Here is a 24060-nt window from a genome sequence, read left to right on the forward strand (position 1 = left end):
CAGTGGTAACTTCCGTTTGAGTACCTTCCTTGTCCCTCCCATCATCCGTGTACTTTAGCTTTGGTATTGGTATTCCATAAGTAATGGATGATCCGTGGACTGGATACACTTAACAAGAGAAAACATAATTTATGCTTACCTGATAAATTTATTTCTCTTGTAGTGTATCCAGTCCACGGCCCGCCCTGTCACTTTAAGGCAGGTAATTTTTTTCATTTGAACTACAGTCACCACTGCACCCTATGGTTTTTCCTTTCTCTGCATGTTTTCGGTCGAATGACTGAATATGGCAGTTAGGGGAGGAGCTATATAGCAGCTTTGCTGTGGGTGGACTCTTGCAACTTCCTGTTGGGAAGGAGAATATATTCCATAAGTAATGGATGATCCGTGGACTGGATACACTACAAGAGAAATAAATTTATCAGGTAAGCATAAATTATGTTTTTTTCACTGAGCGCATCTGGGCAGCTGTCTAGTCACAGCTCGGCCCAATTGCGCCATTACACTTAATGTAACTCACTCCTGCTCTGGTCTGATAGTGGGAGCGAGATACATTGAGTGTAATGTACATTGAGTGTAAGAGGCGCTCAGTGAAAAAACCAGACCCACTCAGTAGAGCAAAGAGAGGCAGTCTGAGAAATCCTCCTTTATAATAAAATATCAGCTGCAATATTATGTTGAATAAAGTTAGCGCTAAGATAATGTTATATAATTCTGCACGATGTGCAGAATTATATAACATTATTTTGTAGGTTTACTGCCCCTTTAATGAGTGAGCTGTAAAGTATTTAATCCATTAAACCTATAGGAAGTAGAAGACCTACTCAACAGAGAGCACTGGTACAAAGGTAACTCAGTAGTAAGCAATAGTAATATACATGCTGCTCTGTATAATGATTTTGAGGATAAATAGTTGGACCTGCAACCTGCACTAATAAAGGCTCCCCTGCATTAGAATTATACACATTCTGCACACACATATATATAGATTGGCTGCTATGCCACCCCAGCACTTGCGCACTAGTGCCACTGCACCTGCTGCACCAATGAAAGTTACGCCCCTGCCTATAAGCATACAAGAAGTCTGAACATTCTTACAAATAACAGGTTTTTTTTAACTTAATAACAGAGTTTCAACCTATAATGATAGTTGCAATGTAATACATATTTGATTGTGAATTTGTGCTTAAATTGTACTTGCTTTTACAGTTTAGATAGTAATGTAGAATTGTGTTCTTTTCGTGCGTAACCAGATCCCATGGAAGAAGACATATTGCAAGTTGTGAAATACTGCACAGATTTAATAGAAGAAAAGGATTTGGAAAAACTAGATTTGGTCATTAAATACATGAAAAGGTAAGTTATTTATTTGTTGCATTTAGTTAAATGTGAGCTTTTAAAATGTAGTTAGATGTGAGGTAGCAGAATAATGTTTACAGTCTAACATATTCCCTGTTATCCTTCCAATTATTATCCTTAAATTTTTGTTGTTAAAATTGCATTACCTTATTAAAGGGTTATTATAGTGTTAAAATGACATGCTCTAATCATTAGAGCATGTCATTTTAACACTAGCAACAATGTTATGCTGACAGGTAAGTGCATCACACCTTCACAACCCACATGAATATGTATACATGATTTACATAGCCTTGAGACATATATACACACACTACATATCTCCTATAGCAGTTATGGGCACTTCTCAGGCACTTAAAAAATGAGGTTACTTTCTCTTTAAATTTAGCAGGACTGGCTTTAGTGCTCTTTGGTGTTACCAGAGACTATAATGCAGCTCTGTTACTCTGAAAATATAACATAAGAGGGTGCCCCAATAGTATAATATGGTCTGGGAAGATGTGTACAGAATCAAACCAAAAAATATACTCAAGTTTTCTAACATCTTAATAATAGTAACAACTGTATAAGTGATATTCTCACTAAATAATGGTCGAGGGGAACAAATAAATCGATACAAAGAGAGAAGCGATCTACCAGGAACGAACAACTCAGTAGCTTGTTCTCTGGCGATTTACCACCTAGGAGCAGCCTATTTAAGCCCAGTTGTGATTTTCACAGAGGTAAACTTTCCTGAAGTATATTAGTCTGATGCCGCCGAGTAATGTCAGTCCAGCCCCAAAATACCAGGCAATTCTTCTCTGAACAAGGAACATGACAACCCCAGACGATAGTTTTGGCCTTCTGTGGGCCTCGTCAGTAAGGTGCAGCCATATTACTCTAAGCACATTGGGCAAGGAGTCCACCTCTGGTTTCCCCATCACCCTTAGGGAGACCTCCCCAGGGTCATAATACAAATTCATACAAAGAGAAGCGTACTATCAGAAATGAACAGCAGCTCAGTAGCTTGTTCTATGGAGAGTTACCACCTAGGAGCAGCTTATTTTAGCTCAGTGAAAGGCACATGTTGAGCATAAAGAGGCTGCTCCTTGGGTGGTAACTAACCATAGAACAAGCTATTATGCTATTCTTCGTTTCCAGGTTCAGTGCTTATCTCTTTTTATTTATACAAATTATGACCCTGAGGGAAGTCTCACCTAAGGGTGATGCGGGAAGCCAGACGTAGACCTGTTGCTCAGTGTGCCTAGAGTGATATGGCTGCACCTCACTGATGAGGGTCACACTAGGCCAATACGTACGTCTGGGGTTTTGCTGTTTCTCTTGTTCAGAGAGGGATTGTCTGGTATTTCTGGACTGCACTGCTTAGTGAGGATCAGATTGATATACTACAGGAACGTTCTTCTCTGTGAAAGGCACATGTTGAGCAAAAAGAGGCTGCTCCTTGGGTGGTAACTAGCCATAAAACAAGCTATTATGCTATTCTTCGTTCCCAGGTTGAGTGCTTCTCTTTTTAACTGAAAAAATATACAAAAACTTTTTAAAAAGTATGGCATATAATTTAGTACTTTCCCTAATCAGCCATTTCTTTCATATTGACAAGAGTCCATTAGGCCCATCCTTTTCTTATGGTGGTTATGATTTTTGTATAAAAGCACAATTATATATTTGCCTATACTAAGGAATAGGAAGGGTAAAGTGAAAGAGGTGATAAAATGTTAGTTTTTATTTTCTTCAAGCAAGACTTTTTTATTTTAAATGGTACCGGTGAGTGCTATTTTTTCCCAGGCAGCAGATGGATGAAGATTTCTGCCTGGAAACTGATGATCTTAGCAGTTGTTACTAAGATCCCACAGAATGACTGAGGAGTACTTAAGAAACTTCAGTGTGAGGAACGTTTTTCATGCTACAAGCATTGAGGTATGTTCAGTCATTTTTTTCCGGTAGAGACTGTGTTGTTTCAGAATTGTCTGACAGTATCCCCATGAGGGAAGGGGTAAGCAGTAATCCTAATGTGAAAGAGAAGGGTATTACTGGACCTGTATGTTGGGCTTTAAAAATGGTTGACACTGATGACATAATGTTTGTGACCAAACGATTCTATGTTTGGAGGTAAATTAACGTTTTGTGTGACAGACGTTTTTATTTATGATGGCAGGATACACATGGCCTCTGTTAGACCTGGGTATATGAACCCACATGGCTAGGTTTTTAGACCGCTTTGTAGCGGTTCTTTTGCAAGGCTGTGAGACATCGGGGTAGATGGGCGAGGCCTATTTTTGCGCCTCAGTTGCGCAGTTATATTCCCCATGCAAGCAGCAAGCTCCAGGTCCGGTTGGCCTTTCTGGAAGGTTTGGGCCTAATCGAAGTGTTAAACTGATTTTGCAGGGGGCTTTTTGGTTAATCATAACGTATTTTTGTATAACGTTTTTGTACATAAGGGTTAAGTAGTCCTTTTCTTGTGGTGCAATCTTAGCTGGCAAGTTAGGATACATATATAATAAAATTGAGATACTTTTATAATATTAAAGCAGTTTTGGAAAAATGGTATGCTTTTTTTCTCTTAAAGGCGCAGTACCGTTTTTTCAGATAATTTTTTTCACTAAATAAAGTGTTTTCAAGCCTGTTTGTGGTCCTTACTAGCCTGTTTTAACATGTCTGACATTGAGGAAAGCCAATTTTCCATGTGTTTAGAAGCCATTGTGGAACCCCCACTTCAAATGTGTCCCTCATGTACTGAAAGGGCCTTACATTGCAAAGAACATATTTTAGCTGATAAAAGTATGTCTTAGGATGATTCTCAGTCAGAAGAGAATCAGGTCATGCCATCTGCTTCTCCCCAAGTGTCACAACCTTTAGCGCCCGCCCAAGCGACGCCAAGTACTTCTAGTGCGTCTAATTCTTTCACCCTGCAAGATATGGCTGCAGTTATATCTACTAACCTTACAGAGGTACTATCTAAACTGCGAGGTTTACAGGTAAGCGCAGCAGGTCAGGTATTGGAGTAAATGCTGAGCCCTCTGACCCGTTATTGGCCATCTCCGATGTACCCTCACAGTATTCTGATTTGGGGGTGGGGGAATTGTTGTCTGAGGGAGAGCTTTCTGATTCAGGAAAGATGTTCCCTCAAACAGACTCCAATGTGACGGCCTTTAAGTTTAAGCTTGAACACCTCCGCTTGTTACTCAGGGAGGTCTTAACGACTCTGGATGATTCTGACCCTATTGTCATTCCACCAGAGAAACTGTGTAAAATGGATAAATATCTGGAGGTCCCTACTTACACTAATGTTTTTCCAGTCCCTAAAAGAATTTCTGACATTGTTACTAAGGAATGGGATAGACCAGGCATTCCGTTCTCTCCCCCTCCTACTTTTAAGAAAATGTTTCCCATATCTTACACCATTTCGTGGCAGACGGTCCCTAAGGTGGAGGGAGCTATTTCTACCCTGGCTAAGCGTACAACTATACCCATTGAGGATAGTTGTGCTTTCAAAGATCCTATGGATAAAAAATTAGAAGGGCTTCTAAAGAAATTGTTTATTCATCAGGGTTTTCTTCTACAACCTATAGCGTGCATTGTTCCAGTAACTACTGCAGCAGCTTTTTAGTTTGAGGCTCTAGAGGAGTCTCTTAAGGTTGAGACCCCATTAGATGATATTTTGGATAGAATTAAGGCTCTCAAGCTAGCTAATTCTTTTATTATAGATGCCTCTTTCCAAATGGCTAAATTAGCGGCAAAGAATGCAGGCTTTGCCATTTTAGTGCGTAGAGCGTTTTGGCTTAAGTCTTGGTCTGCTGATGTGTCATCTAAATCCAAGCTTTTAGCTATTCCCTTTAAGGGTAAGACCCTATTCGGTCCTGAACTAAAGGAGATCATTTCTGACATTACTGGAGGTAAAGGTCATGCCTTTCCTCAGGACAAGACGGTTAAAATGAGGACCAAACAGAATAATTTTCGTTCCTTTCGAAAGGCGGTCCCTCTACTTCCTCATCCGCCTCCAAGCAGGAGGGGAACTTTGCACAATCCAAGTCAGTCTTGAGACCTAACCAGACCTGGAATAAAGGCAAACAGGCCAAGAAGCCCGCTGCTGCTACCGAGACAGCATGAAGGGGCAGCCCCCGATCCGGGACCGGATCTAGTAGGGAGCAGACTTTCTCTCTTCGCTCAGGCCTGGGCAAGAGACATTCAGGACTCCTGGGCATAAAAAATTGTCTCCCAGGGGTATCGGTTAGAATTCAAGGATTCTCTCCCAAGAGGGAGATTTCATCTTTCACGTTTGTCTGTAAACCAGACAAAAAGAGAGGCGTTCTTACGCTGTGTAGAAGACCTACATACCATGGGTGTAATCTGTCGAGTTCCAAAAGTAGAACAAGGGCAGGGGTTTTACTCCAATCTGTTCGTGGTTCCCAAAAAGGAGGAAACTTTCAGACTGATTTTAGATCTCAAAAGTCTAAACAAATTTCTCAGAGTCCCATTGTTCAAGATGGAGACTATACGAACAATTTTACCAATGATCCAGGAGGGTCAGTATATGACCACCGTGGATTTTAAGGATGCGTATCTTCACATTCCTATCCACAAAGATCATCACCAGTTCCTCAGGTTCGCCTTCCTAGACAAACATTACCAGTTTGTGGCCCTTCCTTTCGGGTTGGCCACAGCTCCCAGAATCTTCACAAGAGTGCTAGGGTCCCTTCTGGGGGTTCTAAGGCCGCGGGGCATAGCAGTGGCGCCCTATTTGGACGATATTTTGATTCAGGCGTCAACTTACCATCTAGCCAAATCTCACACGGACATCGTGTTGGCTTTTCTAAGGTCTCACGGGTGGAAGGTGAACATAAAAAAGAGTTCGATAGTTCCTCTGACAAGAGTTCCATTCCTAGGAACTCTGATAGACTTGGTAGACATGAAACTTTCTGACGGAGGTCAGAAAATCAAAGATTCTAAATACTTGCCGAAAACTTCACTCCATTCCTCAGCCATCAGTGGCGCAGTGTATGGAGGTCATTGGGTTAATGGTAGCGGCAATGGACATAATTCTGTTTGCTTGCCTATATCTCAGACCACTGCAGCTGTGCATGCTCAAACAGTGGAATGGGGATTATGCAGATTTATCTCCGCGGATAAATCTGGATCAAGAGACCAGAGATTCTCTTCTTTGGTGGTTGTCACAGGATCATCTGTCCCAGGGAATGTGCTTCCACAGGCCAGCATGGGTCATAGCGACGACGGACGCCAGCCTCTTGGGCTGGGGTGCAGTCTGGAATTCCCTGAAGGCTCAGGGTGTTTGGACTCAGGAGGAGTCCCTACTACCAATAAATATTCTGGAACTGAGAGCGATATTCAACGTGCTTCAAGCGTGGCCTCAGCTGGCTTCGGCCAAATTCATAAAATTCCAGTCGGACAATATCACGACTGTAGCATATATCAATCATCAAGGGGGAACAAAGAGTTCTCTAGTGATGATAGAGGTTTCCAAAATAATTTGATGGGCAGAGACTCACTCTTGCCATCTATCAGCAATATATATCCCAGGAGTGGAGAACTGGGAAGCAGATTTTCTAAGTCGTCAGACTTTTCATCCAGGGGAGTGGGAGCTCCATCCGGAGGTGTTTGCGGCATTGATCCATCAATGGAGCACACCGGAATTTGATCTGATGGCATCTAGTCAGAATGCCAAACTTCCTTGTTACGGGTCCAGATCAAGGGATCCTCAAGCAGTACTGGTAGATGCTCTAGCAGTACCTTGGTCATTCAACCTGGCTTATGTGTTTCCTCCTTTTCCTCTCCTACCTCGTCTGATTGCAAGAATCAAGCAGGAGAGGGCTTCGGTAATCTTGATAGTGCCTGCGTGGCCACGCAGGACTTGGTATGCAGATCTGGTGGAAATGTCATCTCTGCCACCATGGAAACTGCCACTGAAACAGGACCTTCTTATTCAAGGCCCGTTCCAACATCCAAATCTAATTCCTCTGCAGCTAACTGCATGGAGATTGAACTCTTGATTTTATCTAAGCGGGGATTCTTTGAGTCGGTCATTGATACCTTGATTCAGGCTCGAAAGCCTGTCACTAGGAAAATGTACCATAAGATATGGCATAAATATCTTTACTGGTGCGAATCTAAGGGCTACTCATGGAGTAAGATCAGGATTCCTAGGATTTTGTCCTTTCTCCAAGAAGGATTGGAGAAGGGATTATCAGCTAGTTCCTTAAAGGGACAGATTTCTGCTTTGTCAATCTTACTACACAAGCGTCTGGCAGATGTCCCAGACGTTCAGTCGTTTTGTCAGGCTTTAGTGAGAATCAAGCCTGTGTTTAAACCTGTTGCTCCACCATGGAGTTTGAATTTAGTTCTAAATGTTCTTCAAGGGGTTCCGTTTGAACCCATGCATTCCATAGATATTAAGCTTCTATCTTGGAAAGTTATATTTTTAGTTGCTATCTCTTCTGCTCGAAGAGTTTCTGAGCTTTCTGCGTTACAATGCGACTCCCCTTATCTTATATTCCATTCTGATAAGGTGGTTTTGCGCACTAAACCTGGATTCCTTCCTAAGGTTGTTTCAAATAAGAATATTAATCAGGAAATTGTTGTTCCTTCTCTGTGTCCTAATCCTTCTTCTAAGAAGGAGCGTCTGTTACATAACTTGGACGTGGTTTGTGCCTTGATGTTTTACTTACAAGCGACCAAGGATTTCCGTCAAACATCTTCTCTATTTGTTGTCTATTCTGGAAAGCGTAGGGGTCAAAAAGCTACGGCTACCTCTCTTTCTTTTTGGCTGAAAAGCATCATCCATTTGGCATACGAGACTGCTGGAAAGCAGCCTCCTGAAAAAATTACAGCTCATTCTACTAGAGTGGTGGCTTCCACATGGGCTTTTAAAAACAATGCTTCTGTTGAACAGATTTGTAAGGCTGCGACTTGGTCTTCCCTTCATACCTTTTCCAAATTTTACAAATTTGATACCTTTGCTTCTTCTGAGGCTATTTTTGGGAGAAATGTTCTTCAAGCAGTGGTGCCTTCTGTTTTGGTATCTGTCTTGTCCCTCCCGTTCATCCGTGTCCTGTAGCTTTGGTATTGTATCTCACAAGTTAAGGATGAATCCGTGGACTCGTCGTATCTTGTAGAAGAAAAGGAAATTTATGCTTACCTGATAAATTGATTTCTTCTAAGATACGACAAGTCCACAGTCCTCCCTGTCAATTTAAGACAGATTATATTTTTTTGTTTAAAACTTCAGTCACCTCTGCACCTTTTAGTTTCTCCTTTTTCTTCCTATACCTTCGGTCGAATGACTGGGGGGTGGAGTCAAGGGAGGAGCTATATAGACAGCTCTGCTGTGGTGCTCTTTGCCACTTCCTGTTAGCAGGAGGATAATATCCCACAAGTTAAGGATGAATCCATGGACTCGTCGTATCTTAGAAGAAATCATTTTATCAGGTAAGCATAAATTTCCTTTTTCTTCCTACAGGAAACAAATACTGCAGAAAATAATAAAAAATTTCCTTTAGGTGGGCACATATTGAGACAGAAGTGCCCGTCCTCAGCGTGTTGCACCATTTCTCAGCCGACCAATTAAAATCAGATTCCCATTGTAGCATAAACGGTAGTTTACTTAATTTAGGAGGAGCATTAAACTGAATATATAGGTTGGAAATAACACCTCTCGTACGCCCAGGAGCTAAACAAATACGCTCTAAATATGAGCTAGTAATTGGCCCACTACCCCCCATAACTGTATTTACTCTGGCCCTCAACTGGAGATAATGGAACCAACTAGATCGCTCTTGCCTATTTAGTTCCACATATTGATGAAAGGACAGCAGCTCAGTACCTATCAAAGCGTCTGCAATGCGGTATAGACCTTTGTTTGCCCACTTCTCCTGCGTGACTTGTTCATAATCAGTTGATAATGTTACCAAGGGGGTTGCCTTCGAACCCTTCTGAATCAAGGAATATCTAACTGTTAGGGATTCCCACAATGACAAGGTATGTGAAACGGTGACAAATGATCGCCAATTAGGGGGTCTATCATTTTTGGCGGTCCAGAGCAGCTGAGTGCTTCTCTTTTTGTTTATGCAAATTATGACAGAGGGAAGTCTCCCTAATGGTGATGCGGGAAGCCAGACATGGACCCGTTGCTCAGTGTGCCTAGAGGGATATGGCTGCACCTCACTGATGAGGCCCACATTAGGCCGAAACAAACATCTGGGGTTTTGCCATTTCTCTCGTTCAGGGAGGGATTGCCTGGTATTTCAGGACTGGACTGCACTGTTTAGTGAGGATCAGATTGATATACTACAGTAACGTTCTTCTCTGTGAAAGGCACATATTGAGCAAAAAGAGGCTGCTCCTAGGGTGGCTAGCCATAGAACAAGCTATTATGCTATTGTTCATTCCCCAGGTTGTGCACTTCTCTCTTTTTATTTATTGAGCCAATAAATCACTTACAAAACACAACAAATAGAAAAGGCTTGTTAATGCAACGCGTTTCACAGTACACAGACTGTTGCATAAGGCATGTTACTCAGCTGTACTAACTCTGAAGTTTTGGACTCTGGGAATCTGTCTTTAGCCCTCAAATGGTAGAGCTAAGGGTTAACTTATTTGGGCCCCTTACTACTACTACTACTACTCTTCCTGCTTCTGAGGTGCGGCATCTATCTTAGTCATGTTGGAAGAAGCTCTTCAGTGCTGGTGTATGAGTTGACACTTTCTGATCGTGTCAGAGCTTTTTAAAAAGTTTTTGTATATTTAATTTAACTCTTTATTTGTCGGTATTGTTAATTGCAGTTAGAGGCACTTATACCTCAGTGGACCCCACTGTATACGCTAACAGGGGGTTACTCAGTTTTACAGTGTGCCTTATTATTTCCCTTAAGGGTTAACATCTGTTCTGTGTGCCCTTATACGGCATCTGTAGTTACTATCAACTCAGATATGACAACCACTTTTCCTAACTGTATTTCTTTACTACTCTTATGGAACAAATTAGTGCAACTCAAGTCTCTGGACCATCAGCTGATCCTTTGGAGGGGTGATCTACTAATCATTTAACCCCTTCTAACTTTTGTTTACTTTGTAATGATATTCCAGTGTGTCCCTCTCATTTATGTACCTCGTGCTGAGTCTTTGTCTAATTCTAGACAGGGTTTTGCAGCGCTGTCTTTCAGTTAGTGTTCAAGGGGTCTGCAGTTTCTCAAGCCTATATCCCATGAGTTTCTACTGAACTCTGTTAAATTTAAGGAGTATATCCACTTGGCTTTTACTGTGCTGGTGGCTGTTATGCCTCCAGCAAACGCAGATGCATGCAAGAGGCAAAAGGTGGTACTTCACAGCCCTTTAGCTCATAAGGAGCAACCCTTCTCAATTCCCTACTGAGAAACGGGGTACATTAGAATCCAAAAATTCAGACTTGAGCATATTCATGCTCTATTACAAAGGTTTTAATTACCTTGGAAGTGGATGATTCTCCTACTTCGGATAAGCAACATGTTAAAATGATTGATTAATTATTTAAGGCAGCCTTCTGCCTTCCCTGTGCCTGACATTCTGATCTAGTTACTAAGTCCTTCAATTTCAAAACTATGTTTGCTCTCCTTTTTGCAGAATTAGAAGTATGGAAAAAACTATTCCTAAAGTGAATGGAGCCATCTCTATGCTTGTTAGGCAAACTAGCATTTTGATAGAGGATAGTGCCTTGTCCAAGGATCACATGGTCAGTTAGAACATGTCATTTTAACACTAGGGATGCTGTAATGTGTTTAACCCACCACAAAGGTGGTTAATCTCATAGTTAAAGCTGGGTCATGTGACTAGTTCTGTTAATTGGATAAGCAGCGTTGTTCATGCTTTGAGGGGAAAAATTCAGGACTTTAACATGCTGTAATGCAATGTGTTTAACTCCAGCAAAGAGCTAAAGCACATTGCATTACAGCAACACAGATGTTAAAGTTACATGCTCTAACGGATTAGAGCATGTTATTTTAACACTATACCTCAGTTTTACAAACTTTGCCTCCTTAGAAGGTGGTGAAGCATGATGTGCTTGATTTCTTCTATGAAAGGCGCTTCTAAGCATAGTGAAGCCCAGTTCCTCTATAAGTACAGTGTTTGTCTGAGGGATGTGAAGGGAATATTGCCGGATGACACCATGTTTTCACCTATGGTAAATCTATTCTAAGGCTCTCTGTAAATCGGTTGCAGGGATTTATCTGCTGCCTCCCTTTACAGATTGACATTATACCCCTCTACCATTACCTCTGCTGATATATTTCAGTACTGGTTTGGCTGTCTGCTATATGTGGATGGGTGTCTTACACGGTAAGTATATACTTTTATTATATAAGACACTCTCAGCTATGGATTGGGCACTTTTTAAGTAAAGTTGTTATATATTGTTTGTATACATGCCTTGAGTCAGTAATTCAGTGCTCTTTTTTTAGCGACTTTATTTGTGGCTAAATATTTGTCGAGGTTGGTAAAGTCTTGAAACATACAGGTTTTTTTTGGAGCTAGTCCTTTATTTATAAATTTGGAGGCTAAGTATTATGTTAGCCTCATGGAATGTTGATAATCGCATTTTATGCAGCTATAATAGAAGTATCCATTAGGCTTTATTTTGGTTCATTTTGTTTTTTTGTATATACAATCAAAATTCTTACCTGCTTTTTAGAGTGATAGGTGTATTAGAAATCCTGTACAGCTTTGCATGTGGCGCATGTGATGATGCTATGTTTGTCATAGTGGGACGTGTCATCATTGTGTGCCATATTTTTGGCGCCAAAAAATTCCTGCCAAAATTGCCATAAGCTACACCCCCAGCTCTTTCAGTGTTCTCAGTAAACACTTAGAGAGTTTTCATGCAGCATTTTATGAATCAGTTTTCATTTTTTATAATTTTCTTCGCTCTGTTTCCCATTCTCTCAAGCCTGTGTTATATATATAGGATATAAAAAATCTTTACACCCCTGTTAAAATGTCAGGTTTCTGTGATGTAAAAAAATGAGACAAAGATAAATAATTCCAGAACTTTTTCCACCTTTAATGTGACCTATAAACTACACAACTCAATTGAAAAACAAACGGAAATCTTTAAGGTGGAGGGAAGTAAACAAAAAAAACTAAAATAATGTGTTTGCATAAGTGTGCACACCCTCTTATAACTGGGGATGTAGCTGTAGGGTTGCCACCTCGGCCATGTTTTCCTGGACACTTATGTGTTATACATGCTGCAGGGTGTGCAGAGAGGAACATGAATAGTGCTGTTCAGTGTCAGTATTTGTGTGCTGTCCTGGGTTGAAATTCATGTTCCTATCTGCACACCCTGCAGCATGTATAACTCATAAGTGTCCAGGAAAACATGGCTAAGGTGGCAACCCTATGTAGCTGTGTTCAGAATTAAGCAATCACATTCTATACCATGTTAAATAAGTCATCACACACCTGCCATAATTTAAAGTGCCTCTGATTAACCCTTAATAAAGTTCAGCTGTTCTAGTAGGTCTTTCCTGACATTTTCTTAGTCGCATCCTACACAAAAACCATAGTCCGCAGAGAGCTTCCAAAGCATCAGAGGGATCTCATTGTTAAAAGGTATCAATAATGTTAGATAATTCAGAATCTGAAGACAACTGCTGTGCTAAACTGTCCAACGAAAAAGTAGAAGCAGCAGCAACATCAGCCATAGATATAACAGGTCTAAGAATATATCCAGAATGTAAATATGCCCTTCTTGGATAAGATTCAAGCTTCCTATATAAAGAATCCTTGACTACAGGTAAAGGATACAATTTCTTAAACCTAGACGAAGGGTTAAAGTGACACTGAACCCAAAAAATTTATTTTGTGATTCAGATAGATCATGCAATTTTAAGCAACTTTCTAATTTACTCCTATTATCACATTTTCTTCATTCTCTTGGTATCTTTATTTGAAATGCAAGAATGTAAGTTAAGATGCTGGCCCATTTTTGGTGAACAACCTGGGTTGTTCTTGCTGATTGGTGGATACATTCATCCACCAGAAGAAGGGTACAAAAGAATTTCCAAGGCATTAGATATACCATGGAACACAGTGAAGACAGTCATCATCAAGCGGAGAACATATGGCACAACAGTGACATTAGCAAGAACTGGATGTCTCTCAAAAATTGATGAAAAGACGAGAAGAAAACTGGTCTAGGAGGCTACCAAGAGGCGTATAGCAACATTAAAGGAGCTGCAGGAATATCTGGCAAGTACTGGCTGTGTAGTACATGTGACGACAATCTCCCGTATTCTTCATATGTTTGGGCTTTGGGGTAGACGGCAAGACGGAAGCCTTTTCTTACGAAGAAAAACATCCAAGCCCAGCTAAATTAAGCAAAAACACATCTGAAGTCTCCCAAAAACATGTGAGAAAAGGTTTTATGGTCTGATGAAACCAAGGTTGAACTTTTTGGCAATAATTCCAAAAGATATGTTTGGCGCAAAAACAACACTGCACATCACCAAAAGAACACCATACCCACAGTGAAGCATTGTGGTGGCCGCATCATGCTTTGGGGCTGTTTTTGTTCAGCTGGAACTGGGGCCTTATTCAAGGTAGAGGGAATTATGAACAGTTCCAAATACCAGTCAATATTGGCACAAAACCTTCAGGCTTCTGCTAGAAAGCTGAACATGAAGAGGAATTTCATCTTTCAGCATGACAACGACCCAAAAGCATACATCCAAATCAACAAAGGAATGGCTTCACCAGAAGAAGATTAAAGTTTTGGAATGGCCCAGCCAGAGCCCAGACCTGAATCCAATCGAAAATCTGTGGGGTGATCTGAAGAGGGCTGTGCACAGGAGATGCCCTCGCAATCTGACAGATTTGGAGTGTTTTTGCAAAGAAGAGTGGGCAAATCTTGCCAAGTCAAGATGTGCCATGCTGATAGACTCATACCCAAATAGACTGAGTGCTGTAATAAAATCAAAAGTTGCTTCAACAAAGAATTAGTTTAAGGGTGTGCACACTTATGCAACCATATTTTATTTTTTTATTTTTACTTCCCTTCATCTAAAAGATTTCAGTTTGTTTTTCAATTGAGTTGCATAGTTTATAGGTCACATTAAAGGTGGAAAAATTTCTGAAATGATTTATCTTTGTCTCATTTTTTTACATCACAGAAACCTGCCATTTTAACAAGGGTGTGTAGACTTTTTATATCCACTGTGTATGTATACAGTATGTATATATATATATATATATATATATATATATATATATATATATATATATATATATATATATATATATATATATATATATATATATATGAGCATGGATATAAATTTGCAGAATTAATTTATTTTTATTTTATTTTTATTTTTTTCTAATTTGGTTTTTTTGCAATTGTGTCTCAAACTGAACCTGCCTCTGATGTTACCATAGGATTTGAGCTGCCTAAACAGGTATTCAACAAAGCTAAGTATGATCTAAATTATTCAGCTCTATTATGTGGCTCTTGTTTAACAAATTGTTAAATATATCTATGAGTACAAATACTCAGTCTAAATGTACATAGCATTACTGCAGAAATGTAAGATTTTATTCCTACAGCTATAGAGAAGGCAATGACTGCTATTTTGCCTTCAAATAAATGTAAAAGGTTTTTGCAACATTTTTCTAAACTTAGTGAATTAAGTTCTGACCTTCAGCATACTGACATATCCTCTACTGATGGGGTGTTCTCTGATTCAGAAGATGCCACGTCAGAGACTGATATAGAAAAATCTTTTTTATTTAAGTTACAATATATTCGTTCTCTATTAAAAGGAAGTTTTGTTTACTTTGGGTATTGAGGATTTTAAATCTCCTGATGATAAAGCTAGTAATTGTCTAAATTCTGTATTTAAGACTACTGTTATTACTCCTGAAGTATTTCCTATTCCTGACGCTATCTCTAATGTGATTGCTAAAGAATGGTCTAAGCCTGGTACCTCTTTTAAAGGGACACTGAACCCAAATGTTTTATTTCATTATTCAGATAGAGCATGCAATTTTAAGCAACTTTCTAATTTACTCCTATTATAATTTTTTCTTCATTCTCTTGCTATCTTTATTTGAAAAAGAAGGCATATAAGCTTTTTTTGGTTCAGGACTCTGGACAGCACTTTTTTATTGGTGGATGAATGTATCCTCCAATCAGCAAGAACAACCCAGGTTGTTCACCAAAAATGGGACAGCATCTAAACTTACATTCTTGCATTTCAAATAAAGATACCAAGAGAATGAAGAAAATTTGATAATAGGAGTAAATTAGAAAGTTGCTTAAAATTGCATGATCTATCTGAATCACAAAAGAAATGTTTTGGGTTCAGTGTCCCTTTAACCCTTCTTCTAGGTTTAAGAAATTGTATCCTTTACCTGTAGTCAAGGATTCTTTATATAGGAAGCTTGAATCTTATCCAAGAAGGGCTTATTTACATTCTGGATATATTCTTAGACCTGTTATATCTATGGCTGATGTTGCTGCTGCTTCTACTTTTTGGTTGGACAGTTTAGCACAGCAGTTGTCTTCAGATTCTGAATTATCTAACATTATTGTTTTACTTCAACATGGAAATCGTTTTATTTGTGATGTTATATTTGATGTTAGGAAGATCAATGTCAAATCCATGTCTTTAGCCAGTCTAACTAGAAGAGCGTTATGGCTTAAATCTTGAAATCCTTACATGGTGTATAAAACTAGATTATTATCTCTCTCTTTTCAAGGTAACAATCTTTTTGGTTCACAATTGGATTCTATTATCTCCACTGTTACTGAGGGTAAGGGAGTTTTTCTGCCCCATGACAAGAAATCTAAGGGTAAATTTAAAGCTCCCAGTCATTTTCGTTCCTTTCGTCAGAATAGAGAACAGAAAACCTCTCCCTCCCTCCTCTGGCTCTAATTGGAGACCATCTCCAAATTGGAATAAATCTAAGCCTTATAAGAAACCAAATCCTGCTCCTAAACCTATATCAAGGTGCGTCCCTCAAGCCAGTTCTTCTGGTAGGGGGCAGACTAAACCTATTTTAAAGAGTTTGGACAGACTTCCTTTGGGAAGATTCTTTCTTACCCATGTAACAAAAACCCAGTAAAAGCTCAAGTCTTTCTGAAATGTGTTTCAGATCTAGACCTTTCAGGAGTAATTTTTCCCAATGATTGGGGGTTTTATTCAAATCTATTCATTGTACTTGTGAAGGAAAATTCTTTCAGACCTATTTTTGGATCTGAAAACTTTAAATGGTTTTGTAAGAGTCCCAACTTTCAAGATGGTGACTATAAGGACTATTCTGCCTTTTGTTCAGCAAGGTCACTTCATGTCCACAATAGACTTACAGGACCCTTACATTCACAATCAGATTCATCCAGATCACTATTGTTTTCTGAGATTTTCTTTTCTAAACAAGCATTACCAATTTGTCGCTCCTTCGTTTGGCCTTGCAACAGCACCAAGAATATTCTTAATAGTTTTAGGAGCCCTTCTATCTGTAATTAGAGAGCAGGGTATTGCAGTGTTTCCTTATTTTGACGATATCTTGGTACTATCTCAATAGATTTCCAGATAGATTGTGTCCCTAATAGAAAAGAGACGTTTGAGATTGGTTTTAGCTTGTCTAAACCTTCAGTCTCTTATCATTTGCTTCAGTGGCTATGTGCATGGAAGTTTTAGGTCTCATGATTGCAGTATCGGACGCAATCCTTTTTTCTTGTTTTCATATGAGACCTCTACAGTTTTGCATGTGGCACCAATGGTGCAGGGATTATACTCAGTTATCACAACTGATATACTTAAATCCCAACTCTCCACTCTCTCTGACTTGGTGGTTATACCATCACCTTATTGTTTAACCCCTTAATGACCACAGCACTTTTCCATTTTCTGTCCGTTTGGGACCAAGGCTATTTTTACATTTTTGTGGTGTTTGTGTTTAGCTGTAATTTTCCTCTTACTCATTTACTGTACCCACACATATTATATACCGTTTTTCTCGCCATTAAATGGACTTTCAAAATATACCATTATTTTCATCATATCTTATAATTTACTATAAAAAATATTATAAAATATGAGGATAAAATGGAAAAAAACACACTTTTTCTAACTTTGACCCCCAAAATCTGTTACACATCTACAACCACCAAAAAACACCCATGCTAAATAGTTTCTAAATTTTGTCCTGAGTTTAGAAATACCCAATGTTTACATGTTCTTTGCTTTTTTTGCAAGTTATAGGGCCATAAATACAAGTAGCACTTTGCCGTTTCCAAACCACTTTTTTTCAAAATTAGCGCTAGTTACATTGGGACACTAATATCTTTCAGGAATCTCTGAATATCTATTGACATGTATATATTTTTTTTTAGAAGACATCCCAAAGTTTTGACTAGGCCCATTTTGGTATATTTCATGCCACCATTTCACCGCCGAATGCGATCAAATAAAAAAATTATTTTACTTTTTCACAAATTTTTTCACAAACTTTAGGTTTCTCACTGAAATTATTTACAAACAACTCATGAAATTATGGAATAAATGGTTGTAAATGCTTCTCTGGGATCCCCTTTGTTCATAAATAGCAGACATATATGGCTTTGGCTTTGCTTTTTGGTAATTAGAAGGCTGCTAAATGCCACTGCGCACCAACCGTGTATTATGCCCAGCAGTGAATGGGTTAATTAGGGAGCATGTAGGGAGCTTCTAGGGTTAATTTTAGCTCTAGTGTAGTGTAGTAGACAACCCCAAGTATTGATCTAGGCCCATTTTGGTATATTTCATGCCACCATTTCACCGCCAAAAGCAATCAAATAAAAAAAAATTGTTCACTTTTTCAAACTTTAGGTTTTTCACTAAAATTATTTACAAACAGCTTGTGCAATTATGGCACAAATGGTTTTAAATGCTTCTCTGGGATCCCCTTTGTTCATAAATAGCAGACATATATGGCTTTGGCGTTGCTTTTTGGTAATTATAAGGCCGCTAAATGCTGCTGCGCATCACATGTGTATTATGGCCAGCAGTGAAGGGGTTAATTAGGTAGTTTGTAGGGAGCTTGCAGGGTTAATTTTAGCTTTAGTGTAGAGATCAGACTCCCACCTGACACATCCCACCCCCTGATCCCTCCCAAACAGCACTCTTCCCTCCCCCACCCCACAATTGTCCCCGCCATCTTAAGTACTGGCAGAAAGTCTGCCAGTACTAAAATAAAAGGTTTAAAAAAAAAAAAAAAAAAAAAATTTTTTTAAGCATATTTACATATGCTGCTATGTAGGGTCCCCCCTTAGCCCCCAACCTCCCTGATCCCCCCAAAATAGCTCCCTAACCCTCCCCCTCTGCCTTATTGGGGCCATCTTGGGTACTGGCAGCTGTCTGCCAGTACCCAGTTTGCAAATAAAAATGTTTTTTTTTAATTTTTTACTATTTGTTTCTGTAGTGTAGCTTCCCCCCCACAGTCCAATACCCCACCAGCCAAACCGATCACCAAAATAAACATATTAACCCCTTTGATCCCCACTTCTAACAAAAAAAAATTCTGTAGCGTAGTGGTTCCCACCCGCTCCCTCCCCGTGCACGCGCCCGCCCGGCCTCCCCGTGCACGTGCGCGCGTCCCCCCGGTCGCCCCCGATCCCGCCCCCCTCCGCATCACAAAGGCCATCGATGGCCGCCACCCACCTCCCACACCGGCTCCCACCCACCAACGAACGTAGCCGTTAATGTCCGGTGCAGAGAGGGCCACAGAGTGGCTCTCTCTGCACCGGATGGCTACAAATGGTTATTGCAGGATGCCTCGATATCGAGGCATCACTGCAATAACCGGAAAGCAGCTGGAAGCGAGCAGGATCGCTTCCAGCTGCTTTCCAAACCGAGGACGTGCAGGGTACGTTCTCAGGCATTAACTGCCTTTTTTTTGAGGACGTACCCTGCACGTCCTCGGTCATTAAGGGGTTAAGGGGCCTCCTTTGTTTTTCCTACCTGGACTGTGATCACAACAGATGCACGTCTCTCAGGTTGGAGGTCTCTGACAGCACAAGGAGTTTGGAATCCTCGAGAGGCGAGGTTACCAATCTATATCTTAAAACTCTGTGCTATTTTCAGAGCTCTTCAGGCTTTGCCACTATTAAAGAGAGAATCGTATATTCGGTTTCAAACAGACAATGAGGCCCATTTATCAAGCTTGAAGGCCCCTGTTTCTGGCAAGCTTGCCAGAAACACCAGTTATGAAGCAGCGGTCTAAAGACTGCTGCTCCATAACCTGTCCACCTGCTCTGAGCAGGCGGACAGACATCACCGCAATTCAACCCGATCGAGTATGATCGATCGGTTTGATTGACACCCCCTGCTGGTGGCCGATTGGTCGCAAATCTGCAGGGGGCGACTTTGCACCAGCAGCTCACAAAAACTGCTGGTACAATGCTGAATACGGAGAGTGTATTGCTCTCCGCATTCAGCAACGTCTGTTGGACCTGAGCCGCACTGTCGGATCAGGTCCGACAGACCTTTGTTAAATAGGGGCCAATGTCCCAACAGTGGCATTTGTCATTCATCAAGGAGGGACTCGCATTCACCTAGCAATAAAATAAGTATCTCTAATACTTTCTTGGGCGGAATCCAATTCTTGTCTAATCACTGTGATTCATATACCAGATGTAGACAATTTGGAAGCTGATTATCTCATCCGTTCTTCATTCGGGGAGTAGTCTCTCCATCCAGATGTGTTCTATCAGATTGTGCAGATGTGGGGTCCTCCAGACATAGATCTGATGGCCTGTCGTCTAAACAACAAACTTCCCAGATACCTCTCCAGGTCCAGGGATTAATGCTCTAGCAGTTCCATGGTTTTACCAACCTGCTTACATTTTTTCACCTCTGGGAGTGATCTCACAGATCATAATGAAACAATCTTATGTGTTTCTGATAGCACCAGCATGGCCTCACAGGTTCTGGTATGCGGACCTTGTCTATATGTCTAGTTGCCCGCCTTGGGCACTTCCTATAAGACAAGACCTTCTTTCTCAAGGCCCAGTTTTTCATCAGGATCTCAAATCTCTAAATTTGAAGGCATTTGGAAAACCTATATTTCTTGGTGTTCCACTCATGATTATTCTTGGCATTCTTTTAGAATTCCTAGGATTTTACAGTTTCTTCAGGATGGTTTGGATAAAGGTTTGTCTGCAAATACTTTGAAAGGACAAATCTCTGCTCTTTCTGTCTTATTTCATAGAAAGATTGCTAAGCTTCCTGATATTCACTGTTTTGTTCAGGCTTTGATTCGTATCTAGTCTGTTATTTAATCAATTTATCCTCCTTGGAGTCGTAATTTGGTTTTAAAGATTTTGCAGGCTCATTCTTTTGAGCCTATGCATTCTTTGGATATTAAACTACTTTCTTGGAAAGTTTTATTTCTTTTGGCTATCTCTTCTGCTAGAAGAGGTTCTGAATTGTCTGCTCTCTCTTGCGAGTCTCCTAATCTGATTTTCTATCAAAATAAAGTTGTTTTGCAGACTTTTACATTTTTTCCAAAGGTTGTGAATTCTAACAACATCAATAGGGAAATTGTTGTTACTTCCTTGTGTCCTAATCCTAAGAATACTCTTGAAAGGTCTTTACATTCTTTGGATGTGGTAAGAACTTTGAAATATTATGTTGAGGCTACTAAAGATTTCAGAAAGACTTCTAGTCTATTTGTTATTTTTTCTGTTTCCAGAAAAGGTCAGAAAATCTCTGCCATTTCCTTGGCATCTTGGTTGAAGCTTTTGATTCACAAAGCCTATTTGGAGGCGGGGCAGTCTCCGCCTCAGCGTATTACAGCTCATTCTACTAGATTAGCCGCCACATCTTGGGCTTTCAAGAATGAAGCTTCAGTTGATCAAATTTGCAAAGCAGCAACTTAGTCTTAGTCTTCTTTGTATACATTTACTACATTTTACCATTTTGTTGTGTTTGCTTCTTTGGAATTGCTTCCTTTCTTTCCAATTTAGTATCTACAGATACTATCAACCAAGACATTTTGGTTCCTCCTTTTTTTTTTTTATCCTGCTCCTAAAAATTCTAAGGTGCAATAGTGAAGACTATGTTAAAGACACTAAAGATTTTAGAATTTCTCCTTCCCTGTTCGTCTATTTCTCTGGACCTTGTAAGGGTCATAAAACAACTGCAGTTACTTTAGTCACTTGGTTTAAGCCATTAAGTTGTAAGTCATACCTTGCAGGGAACACTTCCCCTGAGTACAATATTGCTCATTCCACTAGAGCAGTTGCCACTTTGTGTGCTTTCCACAATGAAGCTGCCATAGACCAGATATGCAATCCGGCTACTTGGTCTTCATTACATACTTTCACAAAATGTTATCACTTTGACGTGTATATCTCTTCAGAGGCTGTTTTTGACTACTGTGTCCGCAGTCCTGATCAGTAACATACCTGCCTTAACTGTATTGTCCCCACTTAGTCACAGTGGTCTTGAGGTCTTTATCACTTAGGTATAAGATGACCTTGTGGACTCTCACCGTCTTATAGAAGAAATAAATATGTATGCTTCACCATCATTAAATACATTTAGTAGGTAGAGTGTACTAGCCCAACCCTTCTTTTTCTTTACAGTTGGAGGCAGAACATTGCTATATGTATCAGTTACTGACAACAGTTTTGGGGGGGAGGGGGGAACAACCATAGTATCCTTTGCTCCGCATAAGCTGGTTACCATATGCTGATTTAATATCTCCTTTGCCATAGTCCTATATGATTTTTTGTTACATGTTCGGCAAATGAGAAGATCTAAAAGGAGTTTGTGACAAATTAGTATCCTACATGCCTACATTATGCAGTTACCAAACAATAAACAGGTGCACTCAGTTTCCCTGCCTACTATTGTAAAATAAACTACATTCTTAAGACTTTTTTTTAAGAGTTTATTTCTATTTTTTATTATACCTCCAGGCTAATAAGTCAATTTATTATTCTTTTTTTTTCACTTATTGTGGTGCATCATAAATTAATCTCAAAAAGAAAGAAAAGCTGTGAAAACAAACTAACCTGGATTTCACCAAAAATAGAAAGGGAAATAAACACTTTTTTATGATTAAATATCAAAATGTACTACTTCAATTGTTAAATAAAAAGCACACAAAGCGGAAGATTTATCATAGTGTGAGCGGACATGATACAATGTAGCGCATCATGTCCGCCGCACATCGATAAATGCAGACAGCATACGCTGTCTGCATTTATACTTGCACCAGCAGTTCTTGTGAACTGCTGGTGCAATGCCGCTCCCTGCAGATTTGCGGCCGCTAGCAGGGGGTGTCAATCAACCCGATTGTATTCGATGGGGTTGATTTCTGTCCGCGACCTCAGAGCAGACGGACAGGTTATGGAGCAGCGGTCTTTAGACCGCTGCTTCATAACTTCTCTTTCCGGCGAGCCTGAAGCCGGAGCTTGATAAATCGGCCCCAAAGTATAAACACCTCCATATTAATAAAACACAGGTTATTAGCTGTATATACAGTCTACAACTTTAGTTCATTTTGCTGTACTGTTTAGGATTTTTACATTCTGTTTAAAACACCATGCAGTATACTGTCTTGTCAAGAATCTCAACTCAGATGTGGAACTAGCCCAGGAATAGCAGTGCGCTGTGACTCCCAAAAAAGTATTTCTACTGTATTTTATAGTAGCCTAGTGTCTTAGAGCATGTAATAATTTTATTATAATGGCCCTTTGTCTTTTTAAAACAGGCACATGGAAATATGTTACTGTTATAATCTATTTTAAATCATACAATTTCTTGTATGAAAACAAACATATATGAGGGATTTAAATCACATACATTAATTCTTCCTGGCAATTTAACCCAGACCTCTATGGATGACAGATTAATTTTGTGAAATAATCAGTTTAGTTTGTTTTGATACTTCATCTTGTGGGTATAGCTTGGCATGATGTTGAATTACTAAACTTTTTTGGTTTGTTTTTCTTTTTCAGATTAATGCAGCAGTCTGTGGAATCTGTATGGAACATGGCATTTGACTTTATTCTTGATAATGTTCAGGTTGTTTTGCAACAAACGTATGGAAGCACATTAAAGGTTGTTTAAACATGAGATTGGAGAAGAGCCTGGTATCTTCTGATAACTGTGCCATAAGTGCTTGTGGAGTATTTGCAAAGTGCATGATATAAATGCTCAGTTTTAACCATCATTTTATTTTTTAATTTGTACATTTTCCAGGAAGTGCCAAATCTGTCAGTATTGCATGTAAATATTTGTGTTGCAAATTCTTTTATTGTAGTATAGCTCTATTTACAAAATGTTTGTTTATAAAAGTTTTATGGATTTTTACAGTGAAGTGTTCACAGTTGTTTAATAAAGAACTATAAGTATATTTTGTACTTTCTTTCTGTTCATCATTACCATGTATCTGTTTTTCTTACTCAATCCAATAAATAGATGAGGTGAAAGCATAAGAAGGAATTTTCAAACCTCAAAATAATTAAACTCAGAAATCATCATAACATGATACACATAGATGCATATTTTTCCCCTCCAGGATGCATTAAAGGGACAGTCTTCTTGAAAAGGTTTCTTTAAGAAGATAGATAATCCCTTTATAACCTACTAGTCCTAAAGCCGTGTACACCGGCCATTTTTTGCAGTACAGCGGTCTCCTCCCTCTATTTTGCTCTCTCTTCCCCCC

The 24060-nt window shown here is 39.6% G+C and overlaps 1 protein-coding gene across 1 annotated transcript in view; it reads left to right on the forward strand.

Moving 5' to 3' along the window:
- Nucleotides 1–23748, forward strand: part of REV1 (REV1 DNA directed polymerase) — a 390819-nt gene extending 367071 nt beyond the window's left edge. The window contains 2 exon segments of the mRNA XM_053707683.1: nucleotides 1254–1356; nucleotides 23351–23748. Coding sequence (XP_053563658.1) covers nucleotides 1254–1356; nucleotides 23351–23462 — 215 coding nt within the window. The 3' untranslated portion in view covers nucleotides 23463–23748.
- Nucleotides 23749–24060: the final 312 nt, after the last annotated feature.

Source organism: Bombina bombina, chromosome 3, assembly GCF_027579735.1.
Source record: "Bombina bombina isolate aBomBom1 chromosome 3, aBomBom1.pri, whole genome shotgun sequence".
Taxonomy (NCBI): domain Eukaryota; kingdom Metazoa; phylum Chordata; class Amphibia; order Anura; family Bombinatoridae; genus Bombina; species Bombina bombina.